Here is a 21378-nt window from a genome sequence, read left to right as displayed (position 1 = left end):
TGTGTGTATACAGTTCCACCAAGATGCAGGTAAATACCTACTTCCCTAACAAATTTTGGCAGTAAAAACTTGGAATAGGTTCCATTTACAGCATTTTCCCTGGTGCATTCACCCTGGGCCAGAAGACGATACTTCAGGGAGTTTTGTGAAAATGCAGGTTTTGTCCTTTTTAAAGGCTTTTTAAAGCTGGTGGGTTAGATAACTTTCTAGGAGCCAGAGATTTAAATCAGCATGCCTTGCTGAGCAGCTCTTTGAAACTGCAAACTGAAATTGCTGTCTCCACTACAATGTTAAAGTATTATGTCCAACAATACTGATTTACAATTTCCTCTATGCTACCTATTAGTTTGCACATCACATCAAACTGATAAAGGTGTGGATTGTTTAACAGTATAGTAGTATATTGCAGTATATTGGCAAACTGGGATAACTTTAGAACAGAACCTATTGTTCCAACTGCAACAAGGCTGCATGTGTGTGCTGCAGCGGTTTAACAAAAGTGCAACTAGGAGAACATTGTTCTTTTGCACTAGGAAAAAGAAATGGGCAAGTTCTTTTTGTCAAATGCTTTATTTCAAGTGGAAGGTTTAACAGATGAACAAGACAATATGAAAAGAAATTTACAGATCTAATTACAAAACAAATACATAAAAAGTTGCTTTTTGACTGACACAGTCTATAATCGCCTAGGGAAGTCTGTTGTTTATATCTTTTCCTTACACGGGGAAAAGAAAGGATGCTCCAAGGCTTCTGCAAGAGTAATTCTTTTGGCTGGATCATACTCCAACATCTTCCCGATGAGATCAAATAGATTTTCATGGTCGGCGTCATGGCACTGCATGAATTCCTAGGAGTAGGGGGGGAATGAAGTTACCATCCTGACACTAAACAAATGAGGGGTAGGGGAAAGTATTACAGTGGTGCCTCGCAAGATGAAATTAATCGGTTCTGCGAAGCAAGCGATCAGCTGTTAAGCGGCTTATCAGCGGAACAGCTGATAAGCGGCTTAGCAGCTTAAGAAAAGGGCGGAAAAAGCGGGGAAAAACCTGCGGGGGGGGGGAGAATGCAAGATTTTTTTCGTCTTGCGAAGCGCCTCCAAAACGGAAAACCCTTTCGTCTAGCGGGTTTTTGTCTTGCGGGGCACCACTGTATATGGTTATGCAGTTACACCTCTTACCTTCAAGGGTTTACAGCGTCTCGAAACGTATCTTCCAGCAGAACTATGCTCATCCCAATCCAACTGATCATGGTGGAAGTACTTGCGCTTTCTTGTTATGTAAAAAGAAAAGAAGTAATAATTATGAGTGACAGGCTGCATTCAGTTGCTTGAGATTTCTCATGAAAAAGAATGACTTTGAGGGACAACGTATGAGGGGTGTATTTAGAACTCCATGGCAAAAATTAGCCCTTCCAGAAGGCATGAGTTGCTTGTTTAGAAAACATGAATACAGTCATACCTGGGCTCCTGAACGATCAAAAACCGAAGTCATCCAGTTTTTGAACGTTCTTTTGGAAGCCAAACATCCAAAGGGGCTTCCTACAGCTAATCAGAAGCTGCGCTTTGGAAGTCGAACGAACTTCCGAAACTGATTGTTTGATTTCTGAGGTACGACTAAACTGTTGTGTAACTTGAGTGATTCATTTAAAATGTCAACTTCATGTTAGTCCCATTTCCCCTATACAGTCCTAAAGGTAAAGGTACCCCTGCCCGTACGGGCCAGTCTTGACAGACTCTGGGGTTGTGCGCCCATCTCACTTAAGAGGCCAGGGGCCAGCGCTGTCTGGAGACACTTCCGGGTCACGTGGCCAGTGTGACAAAGCTGCATCTGGCGAGCCAGAGCTGCACACGGAAACGCCGTTTTCCTTCCTGCTAGTAAGCGGTCCCTATTTATCTACTTGCACCCGGAGGTGCTTTCGAACTGCTAGGTTGGCAGGCGCTGGGACCGAGCAGCGGGAGCGCACCCTGCAGCAGGGATTCGAACCGCCGACCTTTCGATCAGCAAGTCCTAGGCGCTGAGGCTTTAACCCACAGCGCCACCTGTGTCCCATATACAGTCCTACCTCGGGTTAAAGTTGCTTCACGTTGAGCGTTTTTGGGTTGCGCTCCGCGGTGACGGAATGTGTTACTTCCGGGTTTGGCCGCATGCGCTCAAAATGTCATGCGCAGAAGCATTGCGTTCTTTTCAGGATGCGAACTGAGCTCCGGAACAGATCCCATTCGCATCCAGAGGTACCACTGTACAATACTTTCATAGTCCTGGATACTAAAACTAGCAGTGCACTGAGCACAAATACTACATTGAGCTTACCTTGAGTTATGTAAGCCATACTTCCTGCTACTATCCTCAAACAAAAAAAAGCAGTCAAGTAGTTCAAATAGTGACTCAGCAACTGATCTACACTGGCATTAGCAAGCCATTTTATGTTCTACACTACCATATTCTTGAATATGCACACTGACGAGTGAGAGGTGGTCTATAAATATTAAAACAAGTAACTGCAACCAGAGCTGAAAATGCATGAGGTTTCAGTTCCTCTAGAATTATGCAACCAAATTATAACTGCCTATAGAACAAGGAAGGACATTTCTCAAACCTACTTCCAGGTCAACCTAGTGAATACATTTAAATTTATAAGCACTTAGCAGTTATAACTCCTTAAAACAGGCAGACTTTATATTTGCACTAGGTCAATTGTTCTGTCAGGAAAAGCATTTCAGCTTGCCAGATTAAACAACACCCCCTTTCCTCCCCTTGTTCTCTCGCCCCTGCAGGGGCCACAAGGAGAGGAGGGAAAGCCCAATTGCTGAAGCCTAAGTCATTCGCTATAGCCGGCCCAATACTCCAAAAAGGAGGGTCTGGACTGTATTCATTATAACATTTATTTGTGAAGCGGCTGCTATGACAACAATGACTACAAACTGATGAAGGGAAACGTAAAATAGAAATGGATGGCACTGTGCTATGGGGTGGGAAATAGAAATGGAACCTTAAAAAAAGTTTACCTGGTTTTCTGGACCATATGAATTGGTAGCGGTCCCAGTATCTTTTCCATCATTGCCAGGTGCTCCTTACTGTCATGCGTCTGTTAATAAAGATGGAATATTGCCATTTAAGTGTGTTTGAAAAACTCAAAAGGAAAGCTAGAACTATTCACAGTATATAAAGCCAACTACTATTGGAGTGTGGGTTCTCTGGCAGCTGCATAGCTTTGAGGATAGCAAGTTTGTTTTTGCATAACAGTACCTATATAAGGTAGAGTAGCACCTAGCATGCTCCTAAACAGTCAGCTCTCCACAGCAGCTGCAACTTAGTAAGGCTCATGAAACTGATCAATGGCAGTAGGCACCCACTACACAAACTACTGCTATAAAGGGACACAGCACTGGGCTCTGAAACTGAAGAAACACCCAGCTAAGTCCATGTGAACAAGAAGGGTTTGTACTATTCCATTCCTCTCAACCCTTTTTGGAATTCAACTAGTCAGTAAATTTGAAATGCAACATCAGAAGAGAGGCTGCCGTCCTATTGCAGAACTGAAGGTCAAATACTTCACACAAACTGGAGTTTATTCTGATTCATCAGGTAACATTAAAAAAAACACAAAATTTAGCTCTTTGTTTTTATGATAGCATTTTCTGTAAAACATCTTATCACATGTTCCCAAGTAAGATTTGTCACTGCTGTCTCTATAGCCAACGTTTCTGCAGTTACGTACCGGAAATACAGTGAATCCAAGGTAATATTCAATAAGAATGCAGCCAATGCTCCAAACATCGCAAGGCTGTGACCATCCCAAGGCTGTGAGGAGAGAAAATAAAGGATTATGCTTATCTAATAACATTAAATCATGTAGCTTTTTCAAACCTAAGGTGTTACTGATCTGCAACTGAATTGCTTAAAGAGCTCTTCAAACAGGTTCATAATATTTTGTAAATGGGGAAGTCACAAAACAAGACTGCCTAAAAAAGAAACCCTGATTCTAATGTAAGTTCAAGATGAAACCAACATTTGCTACACTTAGAACTTAGAATTAGCATTTAGGTTGAAATTCCAAAATGCACAGGGTGCCAACAAGGTAAACAGAAACTGATACTAATAACTCCTAAAGCAGCCTCACTAAGCATGGTCTAAAAATGACTCACAAAAGTACTGCAAGAAAAGTAACTTTCTAGACTACTTTTCTACTCACCCAAAATAACTTCAGGAGCTCTGTAATGCCTTGTAGACACAAGAGTACTGTGGTGTTCATAGTCGTATGTTGCACTTCCAAAATCCACAACTTTGATATCTGGATTTTTCAGTGTACGCTCATCACGTTTCTGAAATAATACCATAATTACTAAGCATACACGCAAAAGAGATCAATGGTGAGAGGAGCTTTTTAAGAAATGAGAGATTTACCAGTTTGGGATTGTATGCTTCTGTGTAGTCAGACTTCACAAACAGTATGTTTTCAGGCTTCAGATCTGTATGGGTTAGCTTGTTTGAATGCAAAACTGTAAAGAGAAGTCAGAAAATTATTACAAGAGATGTTACACAGAACTCCTACATATACTGTGCAATTGTGCCTTTTCTTTTAACTACTAACTGCTTCGAGTCTTAAGAGACATTTTAGAAACAGAAATAAAGTGCTGTGTGTACTTACAGTTTACAGATTTGCAAATCTGGTAAGCCATTCGCCTAATGTGGTCAAGACTGAATGGCAGAAAACTGTTTTCTTTAATGAAGTCATATGTACTGAGTCCCAGCAGTTCAAACACAATGCAAACATGGCCATGATGTTCAAACCATTCCAACATCTGGACACAGCGACTGTAAATACAATAATAATGTCATTCACAAGATGCTACAAAATAGTCAGGATAATACTCAATGTTAGTTATACTAACAGTAGACCCACTTAAAGCCCATTTATCTTAATAGGTGTACTCAAAATTCAGCTCAGCTAGAGATGATCCAGGGTTCTCAACTGAGCTTACAAACTTAAAATTTAACATAAACAAAAAAAATTGTATTCAGTACACCAATGAAAGCCCCCATTATTTTCTTCTGAAAAGGAATCACACAAATAAACACAAAGCATGCAAGCATTTGTAAAAACTTCAGTTTTATAATATACTTACAATATGTTGTTAGGATCGGATTTATTTATGTGCTCCAGTACTTTTATTTCTGAACGAGCTGCTTCTGTGTATCTATCAACATTTTTGACTATTTTTACTGCTACATGTCTGCCTCCCCTAAAAAAAAAGTTTTGAAAAGTCACAAGACTACTCCATGGCATAAAGCGAAGTTTAAACAAGTTTTGTTCAGTTAAATAACTATTCATATCAACACTTAAATTATTTCTAGCATATTATTTTGGTGGAAATGCATATTATTTTGAAGGAAAATGACAAGCTGAATGAACAATGCTAACAGGGAAATGCTGAACAACAAAAAACTGGTGTATCCATTTTATTATCACTCTAATAGCACCATGGTGCCTTACACAGCAACAAACAAAAAGATCCCCTTTCTGAGGAGCTTACAACTTAGATTTAGACAATGAAAAGACAGAAGAATTGAGACCAGATGGGAAAGGGAGATGAGCATGTGTAAGTGCCATCTTAAGTACCTAGGTTTCTTTGTTTCATCTGGAGGGAAAGAACTATGTGTCACCATTTAGGTGTCAGGCTCTTACAAGAAAAAAGTTGAACTTACGCTTTGTTATCAATGCACTCCACGACTTTCCCAAAAGCACCTTCACCCAGAATACTGACAATTTCATCTAAAAACAGAGGGGAGAAATTAGTTATACAAACAGTGGTGTATTGTCATTATTCAAAATACCATGCTATGTTCTAGGTAGTGCCGCTATGTTAAAAAAAGTGTAACTAGACATCTTTAAAATATTTAATTGGACAACTCTTCAAGACAGTTATGTCTATCTCATTCTAAATTAACTTGCTCACTATATAAGAAGTTCCAATTAAAATTTAACTTCTATATAAAAATAATCTCCCCCCAAAGAAAAAAACAAAACACATAACAAAAAACCAAAGAAAGGAAAGGACTTCCAAAGACTCCTGGCTTCTTATCTAAAAGAAATTATTCTATCTGAAAAGTGTATAAGTTTTGAAAAATATTCTATACATCTTGCACTTAGTACGTCTCCACTCTGACAGATCAGGTGACCCTCCTCATCATCCTCTACACTCCTCGATCTTTTCCTTCGGTGACTCCTCTGGTAACGGCAAGTGCGCGGCACCAAGATCATCCAGCCAATCAATAAACCCGAGTGAATTCAGGGCAGAATACGAAATTCATTCAGCAGGGAGATATTCAGGCATTCAGATACGCGCCAGGCCACAAACGGTTGGCAGGAACAATTTCAAATTCCCCAGAATTTCACAGGGCACATAGTTTAGGGTTACAGGAGAAAAACATGGCAAGGAACAGATTTTCAGATAAGGTACTTCAAGTGGCAAGGCAATAACACACAATATAAACGCTTTAAAAAATATGGTTCACTAGAAAAACTATATATTTTAAGATTTGCAAATAAAATGTCTTCTGTTTAATGCTGTAGCATAACAAGCACTGGAATTTATACTGCATAATGTGCAGCCTTTTACTGGTAAATAAGGAGTGTCAACAAAATGTAAAGCGTTTAAAGTACATATTGTACAGTACACATAATTTGTTATAGGTGTTCTGTGAGTAATGTCAAAAATCACAAAACCTACTTAACTGCACACAGCCACCACTTCTGTTGAGGAGATATGTGCATTACACATATCCATCCTGAGCATTACACAGCACCCACTGCTATCCTTGTAGACTTCTCCCTCCCTCAGCCAATTATCAGCACCACTTCTGGCAGCACTGATCCACTACTGGATGATTGGAAGTGGGGAAGAGAAATGTGTGGACCAAGACCATCAGCTGACAACCCAACAGTACTAGCTGTACTAAACATGCAACTCCCATCCTTGGAGCACCTATGTGCTAGCTTGGTAAGATAGATCGGTGCAAAGAAACTTGTTTCCCTGCACCATCAACCTTCCTGATTTGGGATCACGGTCTTGTTTGGCTGTTCCACAAAGGTTATGAGAGATTACGTTAATCTAATAAATAGTGTTTAACATTTAACACAAGCACATCAGTATCAGTTTACAAGGCATTTATTCCACTTTCATTTTTGTACTGTCCAATAAGACATTCAGAATGTAACTTGAAGCCACTGGTTCCACTGAATTTGCCTAACAGGGGAAACAATATTCATGGTGCATCTTAGCCATACTTCCAACAAATGCCTAATTCAGGTATTCAAACAGAAAAATGGAATACTGCCCGATAAACAAGCAACAGTAATAAAACTAGAAAATATTTGTCTACATGTTACAGAACTTTCCCATTTCAGGAACGTAAGATCTAGCAGAAAAAGCATACTTCTATGCTAAAATGCATCTCCAACTCGCTTCTTGTGTGATTATTCAAGTGAATAGTTATATGTATAATCACATTCAAGGTGCTCTAAATTATACATACCGCGTGTGAATGATGTGATTTACTATGATGAGTCTTGTGTTTTCTTTTGTAACTGCTTCCACCGCTATGCCCCGATGACTTGCTACTGTGGTTGTGATAACCATTTTCATGGTCTCTGCAATGGTGCCTGGTTTCAGACAGTTGACTGTAGTTGTATCTGTATTCTTCCACATAACGGCGTTCATGATTATCTCTTTCATGGAAGGAGCTGGCATCTGAATAAAGGCTAGGAGAGAAACAAACAAAAGAATATAACGTGGACCATTAAACTAGCAGTTCTCATGCATGCAAGTTATGTCTGTTTACGTGTATTTCAAATTCAGACTGAGATTTAAGGTAGTCATTGGAAATTTGAAGACAGAAATTGGATGGCCATCTGTCATGGATGCTTGAGTTGAGATTTCTGCATCGCAGGGGGTTGGATTAGATGACCCTCCAGGTCCCTTCCAACTCAACAATACTATGATACATATTGATAATTTTAATAAGATACAGACTTGCCATATGGGGTGGGGGTGAACTAACTCACCTATCATAAGTTTGGGTTTGAGTATATCTGCAGCGCTTTTTCTCATGCGTACTGCTGTAGGAGTCTCTTCTTCTCTTATGATGGCTGCTGCCTTTTTTAGGATCCAAACATTGTTTTTCTTCCCAATCAGAATAGTGTGTTTGCTTTGAATACCGCATCTGTAAATACATACAATTATGAGACAAAAAGTCAACAGTAACTTTTTCTGTATACACCAGTTTTAGAACTATGTCCAGTAAATCCAATAAGCAGTGCAATGAGATCAAACTTAAATATACAATTTAAATGGCTTCAATTCTACCAGTCAAATGAGAATTTTTTTATTGGGGCCCTACACTTTGAAGCACAGAAATGCCTCATATTAACAGTAATTATTTGAACAGGACCAATCCATATTCACAATGCAGTGTAAGCTTTTGAACTACAGAAATCTTGCATTAAAAAAAACCATATAAACAGAAAACAAAAACAAACTGATCAGAAGTACTGCCACAAAGTTACTATGCAAGCTTGCATATTTTGTTTACCATTGGTTGCTCCTAATAAAGCATTTGACCAAGTAATTTCTTCGTCTGCTCATTTTAAACCCACATTTTAATTCTCAATGTATGTGCGAGTTCAGTACATTTTAGCAACACATTACTCTTAATGATTATATTCAAAACTGCTGCCACCTAAAACACATCAACGAGACTAAATACTACCAACGGCTTATGCAACTGACTAGCAGGGATTTCCAAAATACCGCAGTGACAGCAATCCCCATTCATGCACTGCAATATGAAGCCTAACATGGAAAAGAAAAGGCACTAATATTAATGGAAAAGCACAGCACTTTACACCCCACAGTACAGATCAAGTACCAAAAATCGAAACCCCTTGAAATGCCCCAGCGTGAGAAGTCTTACCTTCCAGAGCCAGCACACCCTAAGAGTCTACCCCACCAAGCAAGGTAGAGTGCTTTTAAGCTCTCCACATTGCTTGCTGGGCTCTGAAAGGCTCCCAGCAAGATCTTGTGAGGTCATCTGAGATCTCAGGATAGCCTCCCAGAGCACAGTAAGCAAGGAGAAGATCGTTAGTTTTTAAGCATGCCGCCTTCTATACATTTAATTTCTGCAATTTCAACTGGCCAGCCAACAACCACATAAAAGTTGAAACTGTACAAGTTAAACGTGCCTCAGATATGAGTTGCCTGTATAGCCAGTGGCAAAATGTGCCCACAAATTTGGGCAACTTGTATGCCAATACAGTATTACTATGCTAATAGAATTATATATTACTGGGCAGTAACACCATAGGATTTCAACTTTTTAAAACCAGTCATTCCCTTTTGTATACAAAGTATAGTAGCAACCCAAATGAAACTGACATCATCAACCACAATCACACAAAAACAAAAGGAACAAGTGACTGACACTGTATAGTTCAGCTACCAAATACCTAGCTCCTGAATACACTTCAGTGTTTGACTGTATTTCAGTAAATGTTCTTTCACTGGAAGTGAGAAACAAGCCTTCTTGGAGACGGCATACCCTAGCTGGGGCGCCACCAGTTGCCAGCCCCCACATCTCTGATGGAAGGGAATATAGAAGGATCTCAGATGAATAAGACCTGAGCATCCAGACAGGCACATATTCAGATGGGTGATGCCTACCGGTTTGCCTCCTCTTCAATTGTTTTGAATTCGCTCCTTTTATTTATATGCCTATACAGTGGTACCACGGTTTAAGTATTTAATTCGTTCCGGAGGTCCGTACTTAACCTGAAACTGTTCTTAACCTGAAGCACCACTTTAGCTAATGGGTCCTCCTGCTGCTGCCGTGCCGGAGCATGATTTCTGTTCTCATCCTGAAGCAAAGTTCTTAACCTGAAGCACTATTTCTGGGTTAGTGGAGTCTGTAACCTGAAGTGTATGTTACCTGAAGCGTATGTAACCCAAGGTACTACTGTACCTATAGATCTCTGAACAGCTCCTTTCTTTCTCTCCACGTCCCGACGAAACAAGCTCAATCGGGAATTACAACTGGGAGGTACTAAGAACAAGGCCTTTTCTGGTGGCGACACTGCAGCTCAGGCACCCTCTTCCCATGGGGCAGCAACAGCACCACAGGCTTTTCTTCTCTTTCCTGCTTTTAGCCAGGCTATGCAAACTTCCTTTTCCTTATCAACAAGCAGTCCCTTTTTGCTATTTTAACCACCGCCCTCAGTTTTACCAAGGCCAATACTCAGGGTTTGTTTACCGAGTACGGTTGGGGGGGAGGGGCAAACAGGAACTGAACAAGCAGAGAGAAAAAAGGGGACTTCGCCCTTGTGATTTTCCCCAACTGGATTTATTCTCTGGAGGGACCCATCTCCTTTCCGCCCACTTCCATTCCGCCTTCGTAATTTTTTTTGATTCCGTTTGTTACCGCGGAAGGCATTTTTCGGCTATAGACCCCCCCCCGGGTTGCCAGGTCATGTTGATGATCTTGTTTGTCGCCGTTTTTACAACAACCCCCTTAATAGATATCCCTTCAGTCCTGCTCGCGGCTGTGCTAAAACCACAACACTTATTACTACGACGCCGGTGACGCACCGGGAAGTTATGTCGCTCGTGTTTGCGCTGCCTCGGTTCTCGGAGAAATCGGGGGAGACGACACAAAAAGCAGGTGGTTCTGCCCTCGACATGTGTGAGCCGAGGAAGCGCCAAAAAAGCGGATTAATTTCACAAGAGCAGCTTGGACGGTTAGAAAGGGACGCGACGTGCCTCTCGCGTAGGCGACGCCAAACCTAAGGCCTCGAAGCCATTTTAAGCTCGCCTTCCCTGAGGAGAACATGGCGGGAAGGGCTCGGCTTTGGAGGGAGGGAAGCCATTCTCGACCAGCCAAGCCAACCCCATCCCGGTGCGTATCCCCCTGAGGGGGAAAAAACCCTGAGGTAAAGATAGGAGAAGCTCCCCCTTCCCCCCCTCGAATCCTTCCCCTCACGCGCCATTACTACCGGCCGTTCCGTGGCCCCGAGCCTTTCGGCCACCCACACCCGACACTTACGGCTCTCCTTTTCGGAGTCGACTCCGCTTCTCAAAAGGCGCCTCCGGACACGACGAGCTTTCCCGTCTCTCCTCCTCTCCGGCCTCAGCAACCGCCGCTGGGAGGAAAAACAACAACCGTCCGCCTCGACAAAATGGCGCCGGCTGCGAGGAACCTTCTGGAAGTGGGAAGGTCGTCACAATGGCTGCGCCTGCGCGGCTGCGTCACGGGCCTCGCTCCCCAGGGGTTTCGATTGGATGGAATAAGCCCCGCCCACCTGTTTCGCTGTTCGGTGTGTTAATCCTGATTATGTTATTCTATTCCTTGGCCCCAGGAGGCAACTCCTAGTAGAAGCCCCTTCGCCCGCACAATAAAATCTTTTTGAGTCTCTCTCTCTCCCCCCCCCCAAAAAAGTTAATGGGCATAAGGCACTAGGGCTGCCATATTTCAAAAAGTGAAAATCCAGACACAAAAGCTGAACTTTTTTGGGCCAAGCTTGTTTTGCAAAATATTTTATTTTGTAGTGCTTTTTTCTGGGGGGACACGGGGATACATATACCCCTAAAGATTTTTTGAATCTTTGTACTTTTGTCCATTTACTGTATTTATTTCCCCCGATTTGAGCTATAAAATGGTGATTTTCTTGAGTCAAAATGAAAGTACATACCCCTAAACATTTTTTTTTAGGAAAAAAAGGACCAAGTGTCAGCTATTTTTATGGATAATTGCCCAAATGTATACTGCCGACAAGGGTTGCCGTTTATTCGAATTTTGCTGAGCATTTTTAAGGCAAACCTAGATGTGGGGCAGGTTGCAGTTTTGAGAGCGATATAGATATATTTTATGCTTTTTGTGTCCCCATCTAATCTTGCCCCTTTCAATAAATAGAAAGAGAGAGAAGAGAATGAGGCAAGGTTAGATGGGGACGCAAAAAGCATTACAAAAATAATCAAGATCCCCACACCTGCTCAGCTCATGGGCCCATTTGGAAAAGTTGTGTTTTGCTTTGCAAGAGAGCAATGTCAATGTGAAGCAAGGAGGCTTCTTCTATGGGCTGCATTTTGGCTGGGTGTGAGGGAGTCCTGGAGGAAGGGAAATTAAACTACAAGCTGGCCACTGAGGTGTGTAGATGAGGCCTAAGTGTGTAGATGAGGCCTGCCATAAGGTTGTGGGACTATTACACCATTAGTCCCAATTGTTACCAACCCTGGCCTTGAAGATAAGAGTCCGCATACAAAGCATTTTGAAAGAATAGCTGGTATAATCCAGATGGAATTTAACAGGAAAACATGAATTGATTAATATATATATGTATGTATTTATTTATTTATTTTAAAAACATTAGTCCAGGTTTTTTAAATATGTACAATTTCACACATCAAACGGTGGCCTTTCCCCCTCATGAAATGCTGAAATTTTAACAGCTTGGGAAGTCCGTAATTCCAAGAGAAGGCACAAGCCCATGTGTCTTCAAAGACCCACCAGCAGTTTTTCAAGCCAGGAATCTGCATGGGCGCTTTGCAGCTACTGAGCAAAAGGGTTTGCGTGGATTGTAACATCTTTAACATGGACGTCATTAAGGGGGCGGAATGTCTTCTCGTTCACTGGCAGTTTCTCCAGCTCATCCAGGGTATCCAAGCCATCGATGACCCTGTTTGATCAGGCAAGAAATGAAAAATAGCAATGAGAACCTCCCTGCACAGAAAGGCACAAACTTCGGATGACAATTTTTCAACCTCCCAGAATGATACATCTTCTGATATACAGTGGTACCTCTAGTTAAGTACTTAATTCGTTCTGGAGGTCCGTTCTTAACCTGAAACTGTTCTTAACCTGAAGTACCACTTTAGCTAATGGGGCCTCCTGCTGCCGCCGCGCTGCTGGAGCACGATTTCTGTTCTGATCCTGAAGCAAATTTCTTAACCCAAGGTACTATTTCTGGGTTAGTGGAGTCTGTAACCTGAAGCGTATGTAACCCGAGGTACCACTGTACATAAAAACTTAAGGCTGGCATGACCAAGGTTCATGTGGCCACTAGCTCGAGTATGATGACAGAATTAAATCCTGCATTATACAATTCTATACTGTAATACTCACTTCCCAAACACGGTGTATTTCATGTCCAGGTGTGGCTGTTTGCCGTAGGTGATGAAGAATTGAGACCCATTTGTATTTGGACCATTATTTGCCATAGAAACAACTCCACGGACACTGTGCTGAGAGAGGAAGATGCAATGGGAGTGGGGACCCAAAAACAAGGGGTTTATTATTATTATTATTATTATTATAGCATTTTTCTCCTTTCACCAGATGGTCTTAAAGTGTAACACACTAAAATGCAATAAATTATTATTATATGCTACTACATCTCTGGGTTTGTTTCGTTTCCTTCCAAGCCCCCAAAAAGGGGCAACTTCCCTGTTCACATAAACGTACAGCAACAAGAAACTGTTAATGAACAAAGCAAAACATACTTTTAAGTATTCACTGTATTCATCTTCAAATTTTCTGCCCCAAATGCTATTTCCTCCTTTTCCGGAGCCTGAAAGAACAAGAGGGATGGGGGAAGTTGGGTAGATAGGTTAGCAGAATTCCTACAAATTCAGGCACCTTTTCCCCATGTCCACAACATACACATGTCTCCCTTAAGTCCTTAGCGAAATTGGTGATGACTAAGTGACAGGAGATGTCCTCTCTGGTTTGTGCTGCCGTTTGGAAAAAAGGCAAGAAATAGCAAAAAGACTCTCTCAGCAGCATAACAGACTCATGCCATTTCTCAACTCTCAAAAACCTCACTGCAGATCAGAGAACACCCCATGCCTCTCCCTCGAGCTTCCCAAATATGCAAGAAGACATCTCGCTTTATTGGCCGAGGGAGCCACCGTACAGCTTCCGGGTCATGTGGCCAGCATGACTAAACTGCTTCTGGCGAACCAGAGTAGCGCACGGAAACGCCGTTTACCTTCCTGCTGGAGTGGTACCTATTTATCTACTTGCACTTTGACATGTTTTCAAACTGCTAGGTTGGCAGGAGCAGGGACCGAGCAACGGGAGCTCACCCCGTCGCAGGGATTCGAACTGCCAACCTTCTAATCGGCAAGTCCTAGGCTCTGTGGTTTAACCCACAGCGCCACCCGCGTCCCAATAGTTATTAGGTACTAGGGCTAAATATTACCACCAATTTCAAAGGAAACAGACATTTATCTGACTGGCTCCAATCTCTATGTTGGCAAAGGAGGATATTAACAGAGCAGCATGAAGGAACCAGGTGGATGCCATCTATATCAGAGCAGAATCCACTGATCTAAGAAAAGTCACAGCAGATTCCACTTGCAACTGACCTTTTCTGACATATTTTGTACCTTCACTAACGAGTGTTTTCTCAATTTCCTGTTGTATACAAGAACCAGCCATTTCACTCAGAGGCTGAGCTGTGAATCAGGAGGTCGAATTGAGAATCTCCTGGTTTGCAGAGTTTCAATTCAACTCTCACCACCGTGAACTTGCCACTCTTAGAAAGATCACTATTCTCCGCATCTCAAGTCTTCATAGGCAACATGGGATATTAGAGTTGGCCTACATTATAAGTTTGCTCTAATGGGGCTCTAAAAAAAGTAAAGGTAAAGGTACCCCTGCCTGTACGGGCCAGTCTTGCCAGACTCTAGGGTTGTGCGCTCATCTCACTTTATAGGCCGGGAGCCAGGGCTGTCCGCAGACACTTCCGGGTCACGTGGCCAGCGTGACAAGCTGCATCTGGCGAGCCAGTGCAGCACACAGAACGCAGTTTACCTTCCCACTGGTAAGCGGTCCCTATTTATCTACTTGCACCCGGGGGTGCTTTCGAACAGCTAGGTTGGCAGGCGTTGGGACCGAACGATGGGAGCGCACCCCGCCATGGGGATTCGAACCGCCGACCATGCGATCGGCAAGTCCTAGGCGCTGAGGTTTTACCCACAGCGCCACCCGCGTCCCATGGGGCTCTACAAACATGCTAAGTATTATGAATTTGATGCACTGGATACTTTTTTGAAATATGATCTATTCAGCCTGTAGCCTTGACTGGCCTTCCTTGCATATACAGTACTGCCTTTTAAAAAATCAAAATTAGTATCTATTTGTTTGAAAGAATTCAATAGCACAACAACAGTTCTCATGTTGAGTGATGCTTCTCTCAGTGCTCCAAGAGAATGGTTTAAGAGATACCTAACTTTAAAAAAAGGAATTACCTGTTGGATCTCCAGTCTGCACCATAAATCCTTTGATATTCCGGTGAAAAATACAGCCATTGTAGTAGTTACTAGCGCAGAGTGCCAGAAAATTCTAGAAAAAGAACCAGAAGGCTAGTTATGAAATAAACCAGCAGTGAAATTCAAAATGGTACGAGGACATAAAATTTTGTCCCCTTTGAATCACATGTTTCTTTCTTTTTCTTTCCAGCACTAACTGCTGTAACCTTTAAATTATTTAAACCATTATTTTTTGCCAATCTGATTTTTTGTGGTGTTGGAAAATCCAGATTAAAATGTAACAAAATTTTGGTAAAAACAACTGTGTGTAAAACTTGCATAGACAAGCTGCTGGCAATGGACAATAAACTCCTGCCTGGAAGAACCTTTCATCTAAACAGCATTCATTTTATATTAATATAGCTATGATGGAGAAAGTTCCGCATAATTTGAGATGTAGCCAAGGTCTAAAACCTCCAGACAAATTTTATACAATTTGGCATCCCTTTGTTACATACACAGTGGAAGCATCTTTTTCAAGACAACCTTGACAAATCTGGAATGATACTAGGGAATCAAATAACATAAATAGTCTTCCTTTATGTGTATACAACTTTTATTCTTGCTTTTTTCTTTCATTCTTTCTTCCCTTTCCTTTTTCCCTTTTTTATTCTTGCTTGGCTTTTCATCTTTTAATTTTCATCTCTTGTTATGAAATAAAAAATCTTTACCCGAACGCCACATTCATTTATGTTACGTTCTACTATTTGCAGCCGGTGGAATGAACTGAAGACTGGCTTATCTTTATCTGGTGAAACTATTTTGAAAACAGAACGTGCCTCAAAGGAAACTGGATCTGTGGCTGCAAAGGCGTCAGGGCGTAGCTCTATTAATTACAGCAGACTGCCTACTAAGGAATGAAAGCACCTATTCTAACAGGAAACAAGGATGATTCACTAACCCTACCTACCTTTTCATTTTTGATTGTACCTTAATGAGAATTTAATTTAACTGAATTATTTTATTCCATTTTTATCCAACCATTTCCTCCCAGGAGCTGAAGATCGCACACATGATTCTCCCCCCTCCCATTTAATCCCTACAAAAACCCCATGGGGTAGGTTAGGCTAAGAGTGACCCAATGTCAGTGACTGACCTAACGTCATCCAGTTACTGTATTTTTCGCTCTGTAAGACGCACACTTCCCCTCCTAAAAAGTAAGGGGAAATGTGTGTGCGTCTTATGGAGAGAATGCAGGCGGGAGGCCCTGCTCAGCGCTCCCTTTAAAGAGCGGCGTGGAGCGTGTGTGCGGCTCTTGGGGGCTTTTCCCCGAGGAGGGAGAAGGGATGCCCCCCCTCCTCGGGGAAAAGCCAATAATAATAATAATAATAATAATAATAATAATAATAATAATTTATTATTTATACCCCGCCCATCTGGCTGGGCCTTCCCAGCCACTCTGGGCGGCTTCCAAAAAAAAATATTAAAATACTCTAATACATCAAACATTAAAAGCTTCCCTAAACAGGGCTGCCTTCAGACGTCTTCTAGAAGTCTGATAGTTGTTGTTCTCTTTGACATCTGGTGGGAGGGCGTTCCACAGGGAGGGCGCCACTACCGAGAAGACCCTCTGCCTGGTTCCCTGTAACATGGCTTCTCGCAGTGAGGGAACCACCAGAAGGCCTTCGGCGCTGGACCTCAGTGTCCGGGCTGAACGATGGGGGTGGAGACGCTCCTTCAGATATACTGGACCGAGGCCGTTTAGGGCTTTAAAGGTCAGCACCAACACTTTGAATTGTGCTCGGAAACGTACTGGCAGCCAATGTAGGTCTTTTAAGACCGGTATTATGTGGTCTCAGCAGCCGCTCCCAGTCACCAGTCTAGCTGCCGCGTTCTGGATTAGTTGTAGTTTCCGAGTCACCTTCAAAGGTAGCCCCACGTAGAGCGCGCACACACTCCGCACACTCTTTAAAGAGAGCGCGGCTCTTGGGGGAGCCTTAGCCGCGCACAGCCTCTCCCGGGCAATGGGAGCCTTCATCCCGCTACCCGGGAGAGGCTGCGCGCAGCTATCCCATAAGCCAGGACAGTCAGCGGGATCACTGTGCAGCGATCCCACTTGCTGTCCTAGCTTCTGGGATTCAGAATGTTTTTCCTCTTGTTTTCCTCTTCCAAAAACTAGGTGCGTCTTATGGTCTGGCGCATCTTACAGTGCGAAAAATACGGTAGTTTCATGGCTGAGTGGGGGTTTTCAACCCTGATCTCCCAGATACTAGTCCAACACACTCAACTAACTCATCGCACCGGCTCTCAATTTGGTATATGAAATCTAAACATGGAAGGTGGCTGCTCATATTATTTAACAGACAGAGGTGGGGAACCTGTAGTCCTTTAGCCTAATTTCAATAGCTCTTTGCAAGCCATCAGTTCAGACCTCTGGAAAGAGCAATGTGTCCCGTCCCCCCCTCCTGTAGTGTGTATGGGGGCAGGGGGAGGAGGAAAGAGAAGGGGGGTATCACTTACTTCACATGCCTTGGGTGCTCTTTCACAGAATAGCTCTATTTTAATTTCTCCCACATCGGTGTGTAGGGTCACAGCCTGGGGGGGGGGGTGAGGAAAAATTATTATTTATTCACAGCAGTCTAGGCAAACAGCAGCCAAATCAGCAATACAATTAAGCCGGGTTATCTCAGAGCAAGAGGAGCGGCACACACAAAAGTATCTTAAAATTATTTGCAGACAGCCAAAAAGTTTAATATTTATTCTTTTATTTTATTGATTGATTGAATTTATATACCGCCCTGTACCTGGAGGTCTCAGGGCGGTTCACAGAACAAAATCAAAATATAAAACCACAATATATATAATCAAAATAAATGCAACAACCCAGTAACGCGCGCCGCCACCCCCAAATTCTGTTTAGCTATCCTTCTGCAAGTAAAGTAATGCATTTCCACAACTAGTTAGCTTCACCTCCACCCTGGTCCAGGTATCTGGCTCAGAATGAACACAGAGAATATCAGGATGCAAACAAAACTCTCCCTTCAAACAGGCAGGTTTTCTGATTGTGGAAACTTGACTCCTCTTGCAGGAATTACAATGCAAGGAGGTATGAACATTCAACCGGCTTCCGCAAAGATGCTTCAGGAATGTTTAGGGAAAAGGCCTAAAGAACATTTGCGCTGAAGTCCTGATCAAGTCTGCAGCCCAGAGGAAAAAATAATTCAACTGCAAGGTATTTATGTAAGACACATTCTATGCATATGACACAGGACGTACATGCAACTGAGTTAAAGGTCACAGTCTGGGAAGTGGGGAAGAATTAAAATCTTAAATCAAGCATGCACATCATTAGTTTTTAGTTAAAGCTATCCAATCCAGGCTTTATTACTGTATTGATTTTGTTCATTTGTTTCAATTTTTTATTACGTTTTATTGCATTTTACATGTACAGTAGACCCGCAACTTTGGCACATTTAACTTGTGTGCATTTGGCTTTATGCACCTGGTAAAACAACCTGGAAAACCTGCCACTGCACCCAATGTGTTTTCACTATGCGTGATTTTGGCTTTATGCACTTTCCATGGAACGTTAACCACTGTGTAAGTTGCAGGTCTACTGCATTGTAAATTGCTTTTTAATGTAAAGTGATATACAAGTCTAAGAAACCACTTTTTTAAAATTGTGAGGATTACTGAGATAATGTGTGAGAAGCACTTTATACTATCATTATTATTATTTAATAATAATAATAATAATAATTGTATCTATATGGTGCCCTATGCCCGGAAATCTCAGGGCGGTTCACAGAACAAAATCAAAATATAAAACCACAAAATATATAATCAAAATAAAAACAATTGGACTACTAAATAACTGTTTTATGAAACTAAACTGGAAGATTATTTATGGAAGTCTCCAATGGTTATCTTAAAAGCAGATAGAATACTGGAACAACCAGTCTTACCATCTTTGCTGGCCAGGAATGCAAAGCATATCAGAAGAGGCAACACCATCCGAACCTGTCAGGATTTCACAATTCTGCAGCAACAGAAGACAGAGCATCATGATTTGCCATGGAAGGTGGGAGAGAGTACGTAAATTCAGTTTGTTGCTTCTTCTTCTTTCTTAAGAAGATTGCCAACAGCAACATCATAATCTTACCCCTTTCGCCTTCACCCACTCCTTGCTGTATATATATAAAAAAAGGCTGATATTTTTTCTAGGATAATAAGCTACCCAAAAGAAAAAGAGCAACCTCATCTATTCAGCTCTATACATCATTCCCCACCCCTGTCATTCACACTCCTGTCATTCATGTACATCTACATCAATGTTAAAGCTATTTAATATTAGTTAAAGGGACCCCTGACCATTAGGTCCAGTCATGGCCGACTCTGGGGTTGCGGTGCTCATCTCGCTTTATTGGCCAAGGGAGCCGGTGTACAGCTTCCGGATCATGTGGCCAGTGTGACTAAGCCGCTTCTGGCGAACCAGAGCAGCGCATGGAAACGCAGTTTACCTTCCCGCCGGAACAGTACCTATTTATCTACTTGCACTTTGACATGCTTTTGAACTGCTAGGTTGGCAGGAGCAGGGACCGAGCAACGGGAGCTCACCCTGTCGCAGGGATTCAAACCACCGACCTTCTGATCGGCAAGTCCTAGGCTCAGCATTAAAGCTACGTTTAATACTGAGGTAGCACTGTGATAGGAATTTTATGGTCTTAGATATATGGTAATGTTCATAAGTGTACCAACCAAGCACGTACATAGATCAGCACAGGAAGACCAACCTGGAACCATTTTGATTCCTAAACTGAGCAAATGTTTTCTCTGCAAGGTCAAAGTGGGACACCTCCCCATTGTCTCTTTCCACACAAATCCTGACTTAAGGGCACGTTTAAGATATGAATAGGGTGTGAGCCTGTGACCTGGCCCAGGAACTAAGTATTTATTATTACAAAAGACTGGCCAGGCTACCCAGGCAATCCAATCAAGTAACCTGCCAGACAGGAGATAAACGACAGGAGAAAAACATTCAAATTTCTGTTTAAAAACCGCCTTTTCTGTGATGTAGTTGTGATGTATCTGAGGGTTGGCCTTAGGTTACACGCCTTCTGTGATGTATGTATGATGTTTCTGGGGGTGGTCTTGATCTTCAGGGTGGCAATTTCAAAAGTCTTTATAAGGCCTTGCACACCATTTTTCTGGGTCCTCCTCCTTTCCTGCGTGTGAGGGGAGCACCCTGTTGCAACAGATCAATAAAGATCAAGCTTACTAGCTGCTTTGCTTCTCAATATTCTATGGTTGGCCTCTGTTATTCTCTCCTACCAATAGGGAACCTATGTAAGGACTCTATATGGGCTCTTGGATACCCCATAAGGGAAAAGGGCAATTTTTTGTTTACAACAACTGTATACAGAAACACATAGCATTCTGGTTTCACCAAATCCATTGTTTTGTGCAACCTAATCTAGGGGTGCCAACTTGAATACAATATGGGGGGGACCCCTTGGCCCCTAGGAGTTGGCTCCTATGACCTGATCCTAGGCATGTCTACTCAGAAGTAAACACCACTGAACTGGGTTGGGACTTACATCCAAAGAGCAAAGATATACCGGTAACCTAATCTGAAGAATACACGCTGAGTTCAGGAGCACTTTCTCCCAGGTAAGTCAAATAACAGGGACGCAGCATCCTTCATTATTTTTTTTGCTACTTTGTTTAGGTAAAATTTTGATGTTTGATGTTTTAGCATGTTTTTAATATTCTGTTGGGAGCCGCCCAGAGTTGCAGATGGCCGGGGTAAGAAAAACAAGGAGGCCAGTGAAAATCAAAGCTGCTACTGCAGCTACGAACTCTTGTTTTATTGCTTATTGTTGCAGAAATACGTTTCGATCAACCCGCTTCATCTCCACCCATCCACCCCGCTGCAAATGGACAGATCCTGCACTGCTAAAGGGTCGGGCTCTGATCCTGCGCCGCTCGCCGCTTACCTAAGAAGGGACGGCGACCTGGGCGCCGCTTTGCTCCTCGTGGGACCCGGGCAGGAAGTAGCGCTTCCCGGAGCCTGGGAGCCC

The 21378-nt window shown here is 42.4% G+C and overlaps 2 protein-coding genes across 2 annotated transcripts; both read right to left on the bottom strand.

The window, feature by feature from the left end:
• Positions 1–551: 551 nt before the first annotated feature.
• Positions 552–11272, bottom strand: CLK1 (CDC like kinase 1). Its single transcript, XM_081884928.1, has 13 exons — positions 11094–11272; positions 8065–8222; positions 7536–7761; positions 6138–6228; positions 5706–5772; positions 5126–5242; positions 4648–4814; positions 4404–4498; positions 4192–4321; positions 3718–3800; positions 3005–3084; positions 1178–1268; positions 552–847 (listed from the first exon to the last, which is right to left on the bottom strand). The coding sequence occupies exons 2-13, from the start codon at positions 8220–8222 to the stop codon at positions 704–706; spliced, it is 1449 nt and encodes a 482-aa protein (XP_081741054.1). The 5' UTR covers positions 11094–11272; the 3' UTR covers positions 552–703.
• A 1108-nt stretch (positions 11273–12380) lies between these two features.
• On the bottom strand, positions 12381–21378 carry PPIL3 (peptidylprolyl isomerase like 3). The gene is made up of 7 exons (XM_081899290.1): positions 21295–21378; positions 19264–19337; positions 17819–17893; positions 15299–15392; positions 13547–13614; positions 13170–13288; positions 12381–12723 (listed from the first exon to the last, which is right to left on the bottom strand). The coding sequence occupies exons 2-7, from the start codon at positions 19264–19266 to the stop codon at positions 12597–12599; spliced, it is 486 nt and encodes a 161-aa protein (XP_081755416.1). The 5' UTR covers positions 19267–19337; positions 21295–21378; the 3' UTR covers positions 12381–12596.

The sequence above is a fragment of the Podarcis melisellensis genome (genome assembly GCF_964234715.1).
Source record: "Podarcis melisellensis genome assembly, chromosome: 1".
NCBI lineage: Eukaryota > Metazoa > Chordata > Lepidosauria > Squamata > Lacertidae > Podarcis > Podarcis melisellensis.
The sequence above is the reverse complement of the archived record's forward strand: the minus strand, read 5'-3'. Positions and strand labels throughout refer to the sequence as shown.